The sequence below is a fragment of the Anabas testudineus genome, chromosome 18, assembly GCF_900324465.2.
Source record: "Anabas testudineus chromosome 18, fAnaTes1.2, whole genome shotgun sequence".
In the NCBI taxonomy this organism is placed as follows: domain Eukaryota; kingdom Metazoa; phylum Chordata; class Actinopteri; order Anabantiformes; family Anabantidae; genus Anabas; species Anabas testudineus.
In genome coordinates this window covers 22,409,249-22,417,382 of record NC_046627.1, presented here as the reverse complement: position 1 = coordinate 22,417,382, position 8,134 = coordinate 22,409,249, and the positions used below count along the sequence as shown (strand labels likewise).

The 8,134-nt window shown below is 39.7% G+C and overlaps 1 protein-coding gene across 2 annotated transcripts; it reads left to right on the top strand.

Annotated features, from left to right (window-relative positions):
• The first annotated feature begins 1,943 nt into the window (after window positions 1-1,943).
• si:dkeyp-74b6.2 (cerebellin-1) lies at window positions 1,944-8,116 on the top strand. 2 transcript variants are annotated; one of them, XM_026352986.1, is made up of 5 exons: window positions 1,944-2,077; window positions 2,755-2,847; window positions 3,238-3,913; window positions 5,450-5,569; window positions 5,681-8,116. In XM_026352986.1, exons 3-5 carry the CDS (start codon window positions 3,608-3,610, stop codon window positions 5,876-5,878), a joined length of 624 nt encoding a protein of 207 aa, XP_026208771.1. In that variant the 5' UTR covers window positions 1,944-2,077; window positions 2,755-2,847; window positions 3,238-3,607; the 3' UTR covers window positions 5,879-8,116. The 2 variants fall into 2 exon arrangements, with proteins under 2 accessions (XP_026208771.1, XP_026208770.1); XM_026352985.1 differs by lacking the exon at window positions 2,755-2,847.
• The last annotated feature ends 18 nt before the right edge of the window (window positions 8,117-8,134 follow it).

The following is an 8,134-nucleotide window of genomic DNA, read 5'->3' as shown; positions in this document are numbered from 1 at the left end:
TGATGTGTACAAATTGTCTGCGCTTTCTTTTAAATAGACTACTCATTTGCATGTACATCTTAAAATCTTTTTTCGTTTTTCACTTCTGAAATCTGCACCACAACTACAGCACAGACATCTTATTCAACCTTTAAGGTTTCATTTGATCTACTTTCTACACACACGACACAACACACTTTGGTTTCCTTTGTCATCGCTGCGATGTGGCTGTTGTTGTTGAATAATACAGCACTTCATACCTTTCTTATGTTATGTCTTGGCTTAGAGCTTGGCCTATTGCTCTCATTTCAAGTGTTTTAACTCAACTTTGATCCCCTACACCTCACGCAAAATAGTGAATTAATAAAAGGGCCTGTTATTATTCTTAGGATATGATATGAACATTTCCACGTTTTTGCAGGATACACCTATTAACTAAGAATCTATTGTTTCTTTAAATGAAGGTGTTTGTGGTAAAACATTACGACAGCTGGTAGTTTTGCACATTAGATTCATTTAAAAATAATCTATCATGTAACTTTACTGGTGTTTGTTTCATGTCATGACCTACATTTGTTTCCTTCTTATATTCCCTTCTAACACCTTTGTAGTTTGTGGGTTAGGGTTAAACCATTAAAACAAAGCAGTGTGGGTTGAGGCCTTGTTGTTTCCTCATTTGCTGTTTTGATAGACTGAGGTCAAAAGTGAACATTTTAATAAGATTGAACATACTGTATATGTGTTTTCAACACATATGCCTTTTATTATTGATGACATTGCTCTTTTATGTTTGAAACTTCCCAACTTGCTGGTGAAGCTTTTGCTTATTCTGTCTGTGATCGTTTTATTGTGGAGCCCCTCAGGGGTTTGTATTAGTGTCAAGCGTTTTGTAGAGGACATCGTAAATTGTTTACAATTGTAAAAGTATGTTCATACTTTTACAATTGTTTTGCAGCACAGCGGTGCAGTTGTCAGCACTGTTACCTCACAGCTAAAAGGACCCAGGTTGAAGTCCACGGGTTGGCCGGGTGCCTTCTGGTACTCTGGCTTCCTGCCACCGTCCAATGACATGCAGTTAGGATAACAGTTTTTTTGCCCACAGACATGACTGTGAGTGTGAATGGTTGTCTCTTCCTTTATGTCAGCCCTGTGATGGACTTGCAACCTGTCCAGGGGGTACTCTGCTTCTAGCTCAATGACAGCTTGAATAGGCTCCAGCACCCCCGCAAAGAGGAAAAGCAGTTAGGTTAGTTTAATGGATGAATGAATGGATGGATGGATCATTTTTTTGACATATGGTCCTCTCCTCACCTAATTAGCTTCATCTTTCCAATATTTTGGAGGAGATTGTTGGATAGAAATGCCTGGAATAGGTTTATTGACAGTGTTTTTTCAAGTGGTAAGATTGACCTGGCTTGTGCTTCATGTCACATTGGACTTTTTCAATACATGGCTGTCTTTAACCAAGTGTCATGAGTGCATAAGTTATGTTTGATAACGCTTTAGTTGCTATAAGCAATTATTGAACAAGGGTGCATATAGTTGCCATTAAAACTAACGATGTCGTCAGAGGACGTTACACAGCTGTCAACACATAAATTAAAAATTATTCTCATTATCTTGATATGAACAACCCTAATGTAGGTTAAATTAGATCTTTTTTAAATGCTGCTGCCAATTAGTAGTGTACAGAAAATCTTTTGTTAGCATCAGTATGTCATTACTAATGATATTAGCTAACATTTGTTCTTCACTTGCAAACAATGTCAGATCATTTTGTTTGTAATAATGCTTTGCAGTTTTCTCCATCTGAGGTGTGATATCTGAGGCAAAACACAGGATGAGGAAGGAGGGGAAATAGATGCAGCAGGGGGCTGAGGAGACGTGAGAACAGAAGGGCCGCACTGATCGTGATGTGATTTAACGTCTGCTCAAACACAGGGGTTCCCTGGAACATAAAGATCGTTAGAGAGAGAGAAAGAGAGAGAGAGAGGGCGATGGAGAGAGAAGAGCAAACATTAAGCTGAAGGTAACGTGAACAGGACTTTTGGGATGTTCCAACTTTAGTGAAGCAAACCGAGACAACGCTGAGAGTGAGGTGGGTGATTTTCCAGCAAACAAAACATAATGTCTATATAAATGTTGCTAAGTCTGATTTTGTGAAAAACCATGTACTTGTCATTGTGAGGTGGGTCATTTAAACTGTAGCAGTATGAATTCGTCCCTACAAAATGATGTTTCCTCAATAGTTTTGACTAAACTTCACTGTTAAAATATTATTTATCATGGGATAATCCAGACAGCTTCTGTGTGAATTTTGGCATTTGGTGATATTTAAGTTCCTCTTAAATTATGCCAGGTTACTGACAGACAGACAGAATGCTATTCTCGGTATTTATTGTGTGTGTGTGTGTGTGTGTGTGTGTGTGTGTGTGTGTGTGTGTGTGTGTGTGTGTGTGTGTGTGTGTGTAAAGGAATGCAAGTGCAGAAACAGGGATTTAATTGGAAAGATACTGGGGGAGAAAGAGTGGGATTGTTTACCCACAGATGGCTTCTCGGTGGTGGGACTGTGATAGTCCACTGTCCCTCCCGCTGGGTCCAGCTGGCAGCACTCACGCTGGCCTCCTCCGAGCCAACGCATTACCTCATCCCTTCTTCTCATTTGACAAGACATTTTATCTTTTTTAATTTAATTTAATTTTTACTGCCACTCCCTTTTTCACCTTTCTCTTAATCGTAATTATCTGTTTTCCGGTTTTTCTTGACCTTGATCAGCTGTTTCAGCAAGTGTCAGGTTTTGGCAAGTTCATACCAGATAAGTCTACACTAGAAGAAACTGTAGAGCCAAGCCAGGCTAAATAGCCAAAGGTGCGTGTTGATGCAGAGAAGTGGAGGAAACAGACATTGCACAGTTTTGGACAATATATATTTAGCATTTTCACTTTGACTATAAAGCAGCACAGACTTAAATTCCACGTAGTATGAGTATAAAATATCTTGCAGAATTATTTTGACGTATAGTACACACAGTACTGCATTTTGTTGCCACTGCATTTCACCTTGTACTTGTTCGTGTGTAATGACAATAAAGTTGAATCTAATCTAATCTAATAATCTTGGATAGATTTTCCACTAAGAAACCATCCCGGCAGTAAAGATTTTTGTAAAGGTTTTACATCATTTTATTCTTGTTATATAAATTATGCAAATGTTGATCAACATTTTAATGCGTACAATTCTGTCCTATGATTCACACAGGCCCTGAAGTCTTCACAGCCTCCAAACCTGTTTGGATTTTACAGATTCTTCCTGTGAGGAACTGAATCACCTCCACCTTCAGTCTATTTAAGAACTTCCTGTTTGTTATTATGGGAAGTTTTCATCTTGGTGCCAACTAATAGTCATCTCCAGAGACACTCCACCCACTGTTGGCAGAACGTTTAGTCGAGGATTATCTGATTACCTTGTTCAATGATGTACGAAATCTGTGGTGGTTTCCAGGTGAAATTATGATCCTGTTACTTTAGTGACGTACTGTCCAAGAAGACACGCACTTGCTAAAGATTTCTTAGACCCCGACACCAGCAAAGCCTCCACTCACACTCACAGTACATCCTCATTTAGAAATATGCCCTGTCTATCTCGTCCCTTTTTACCCAACGCTGCTCCCTGCTACATCTTTTTCACTGGACTTCTGCTTCTTGTGTGCTGGGGGCCTTCAGAGGTCCGTTGCCAGAATGATACAGAACCCATTGTGTTGGAGGGAAAGTGTCTGGTGGTGTGTGACTCCACCCCCTCTGCCGAACCATCAGGTAATGCTCTGGGCATGTCGGTGAGGTCAGGAACTGGCCGGGTGGCGTTTTCAGCCATTCGAAACACGAACCATGAACCCTCAGAGATGAGCAACCGCACCATGACTATCTACTTTGACCAGGTGGGTTTCATTGTCTGTGTATGTACTATAGAAGTCCAACACATCAAAATACTGAGTATGGCATTTAACCTTTAACCTCAGTGTGTCACTCCATCTGGAGTGGATTGTTTTTTTCTTTTCAGATTTTCCAGTCATTCATTACTATAACTAATAATCTTGTTGAGGGTATCTGAGGGTGCTGGAGCTGATTCCAGCTGTCACTGTTTGGCAAATACCTAAATCTGATAAATCAGGTGTAAGACAGGCCATTCGGTTGCAAAAAGACAAGGGATTTAATTAGTAAAAGGTTCAGACTGGCATAGAAGCTTTAGAGTCACATCATTCTCTAAATCCCAGGTGAAGCTTGTTGACTTTCAGTGGTTTTACTGAGGTCCATGTGATGATGAGCCAAAAGGCCTGTTTCACAGCTCAGTCAAACTCTTTACCTCAAATTGCACACAAGCACATGTCATCTGGAAACAGGTCTAAAGCACGCGACTGTCTAAAATAAAAGTTCCACCTTTGTTTGGATGGGATCCTTTAGGTCCACAAGAATAGATCAAATGTATAGATACCCAATTCACATTTTGTAGTAATACACTTAACTTAGTGTTTATGCTATCTATAGCCATTGTCTTTAGTTTTTCTTCAGAAATAAAAGTATGAGTTTACAGGCGTTAGTTCTGTACAGTTCAGTGATGCAGTATTTCAACACAGTGGTACATGCTACAGGTGACACTGATAACATGGTGTTGTTTAGCAGGTATGATTATCTGTGCTGGCTAACCTGCTAATAAACACGAAACAGCTGAAGGCCAAGGGATTGTCGTTTCATTATTTCACAGCCACATACATTCAGCCGATATTGAGACAACAACATCATGGTGACGCTACAGGAAAAAGTCAGGGAAAAACCAAAATCATCCTCGACCTGTTCTATGTCAGATCAGGGTTCATCAAGGCCAATAAGATCCATTTAAAGGGCTGTGCATGTCTACACAAAATTTCATGGCAATTATCCAACACGTGATGAAATATTTGTCTGGTCTAAAGTGACTGAGTTTATAGAAATGCTGCTGTCATTGAACAAGGTTTATTCCAATAAAAATGTATCAATGGGTTTCAATAGACATCACAAAGGCAGTGTGAGAGCCTATGTGTCATCAGAGGCTTTTACTGACATTACACTGTGAGTCAGTGTCTCATACTGTACGGGAAGCTGTCATTAACCAGATCACAAACACATTGCACATCACTCATTAATTATAGGCCTCAAACTGCTATACGATGACTCTGTAGTCTGCAACTGTAAGGTACTCTAATAAACAAATGAATGACAATGAATGATACAAAACCACCCGAGTAACAATGCTATTTTTTTATTGAAATGCGACGTATCCTAACAGAACATTTTATTCACTTAAACCAAAACATTTGGAAAACCTGGCCAAAAACTGGAGAGCTAGAGAAAGTTCAACAAGTATCACAAAACTTTATAAAAGTCATAACGTCATCTATTCCCACATTTAATAGCTCAATTTCCTCTGTTCTTCTTAGATCTTGGTTAATGTTGGCAGCCATTTTGATCCTGCCAGGAGTATCTTCGTGGCCCCCAGAAAAGGAGTCTACAGTTTCAGCTATCATGTTGTGAAGGTTTACAACAGGCAGACGATACAAGTAAGAACAACAGCAGTTTGACATTTTCAGAAATACATCAATTTGCTCCCAGCAAAAGTCCTGTAGGTGTCCACTACTGTACTACCTGTTCTCCTGCTCTCTGTTTTCCAGGTAAGTTTGGTTCTTAATGGCTGGCCAGTGATCTCGGCTTTTGCTGGTGACCAGGACGTGACCAGGGAAGCTGCCACCAACGCCGGGCTGGTGATGATGGAGAGAGGGGACAAGGCTTACCTCAAACTGGAAAGGGGGAATCTGATGGGAGGCTGGAAGTACTCTACCTTCTCTGGTTTTCTGGTGTTCCCCTTGTAGGGTGGGCATGGTATTAAATGAAGATAGTTTTGGGGCCAGTGACATAAACAAGGAGACGAAGCAGGAAACAATATTGAACTGCTTTGATGCATCATATGTATCAGATACGTTGGTGAATTATTTGTACTCAATACTCTTGAATGTAATTTCCATTTTCATAGCAATCATATGGCTTACTGTCTATTGTCTGACTACTGTGATATGTTGGCTATGCTTACTTCAAGTCTGTCGAAGGTTTGTGATTTTTCTTTAATGCATGACATTTGGAATAGCATTGTCTGTGGGAATACAAAAAATAATTATGTCTTTTCCCTCCCTCCTAACCAAAGTTATCTATATGTTTACATGTTTGCAAATTAGTTCCATTAAAAGTCTCCAAGTATCCCAGCTGTTAGCAGTTCTTGTTGTGGCCATTAAAGTCCTTGAACTAAAAATTGTGACAGTTCTTAGGTAATGTCCGGAGTTTAAAACAGCATATGTTGTCTCTCTGCATTTCGACAATGAACATGCTTGATTGGTGTAGTTGATACAATTAAAATTGTAAACACACAGACACACCTCTGTGCATGCGTAGACATGCTCATTATTACTACTGTGCTTAGGTTGCAGGTTAGGTAGGTTTGTTATGCTTCACCCGCTCAGGCTAGAAGGCTTACTGCTAATGAATAGTAGCAAAACATTGAGAACATATCATAGTTTGCCAACTATTCTTGACAAACTTTCAGTTTGCGCGTTAGGCTTCATGCAACAGCAACACACTTGCCACATGACCTTGGTGAATGCTGACACTGCTGTGGCCTCCAACTCACTGCTTTATATGCGCTCTAGGAGTCAGACAGATGTCTGCAGACAGAGGGTTGTTCAGAAAACAGGGGGCATCCCCGCTATGTCCTCCATGAGGTGAACTGACTTACATTTACTTTACCCTGCTTAAATACATTAAAGTCTGATCTCAGAAAGTATCCATACACAGTCACTGGTACCTGTACTGTCACTGTACCACTTAAAAATATGTTTCAAATATAAAAATTGCAGCTTTTTGGGGCTATATAATAAATTGTTGTCCCCACTGACGCACAGCCACCTAGCATCTCCCTGTGGTGGATCCGGTGGCAGATGGAGGATTGGCAGTGAAGGGACGAAGCCGATGCCAGAGGCCTGCTGAGTCCACACTGGACTGTCACAACCGATTAGTCTCAACGCCCCGGTGCACAGCAGAGGCTTGTGTTAGCACTTTGGAGATTCATGTCTAGAGTACAAATACGTCTGAACTTACTTTTACCATTTGCCATGCTAAAACTTATTTTCCTATACAGTTTAATATTTATATCTGCTTCTGAATATATCTGACATGTTTAATATCAGCAGAAGCAGAAGTGATGTGAGTAATGTGAGTAATAAAAAACCAAAGCTCAACAGAAAAACAGTCAGGAGTGCCACCTACAGACAGTCACAGTTCATCAACACACAACCTTAGAGATGAGTGAGGTCAAACAGGACATGGCACTAAAAATTTTAACGAAATAAAACATGTAAGGATTTTAAATTGAAAACAAGTCTAATCTTATTTGTTCTACAATTATTGGAGTGGGGAGTGGGGTGGATATTATATTTTGTTTTATATTGAGCGAGTACTCCCTTCTCTTGAACTGGATTGGTATGTGTTTGTTTGAAAGTATGTTCAGGAGTGTTCAGTGACTTTTCATATATTGAAAATTAAAAACAAGTTCTGTATTTCCTTTTTCGAAATAATTTTCCAAAACTCCAAACATTGATTTTACAGAGACTTTTTCTCTGTTATCAAGGAAAATGTGTTTTTTTAATTCAGAATTCCCGCCTCTTCGCCCCCTGGTGATTTAATTTCTACTTTCCAGTTAATGACTTCTCTTTTCTGTTCTCCTCTCTGCTCGGCCCTCACCTCAGTCACCTTTTTATCACCTCTTAGTTCACCAGTTTTTACTTTCCGGTCATGCTGCCACCTGATCCTACTCCACTTGTGCACCTGTGTTCAAATAATTCGTTTTGCCCTTACTATCTTTTTGCATCCCTGTGGACTCATTTGCCCCACACTGACCTTTGCTTGGACTCTCACCTTGCCATCTATATCACATATTTACAGATTTCTGACAAATATAGCATTTCAGCACCAATTCATTCACCACTGAGATAGTATTTGTATTCATTTGACTTGTTTAACTAAAAAAAGATATACGAAAGTAGACCTTACTTTTTTTTTCTTTTTTTTTTTTTTATTTT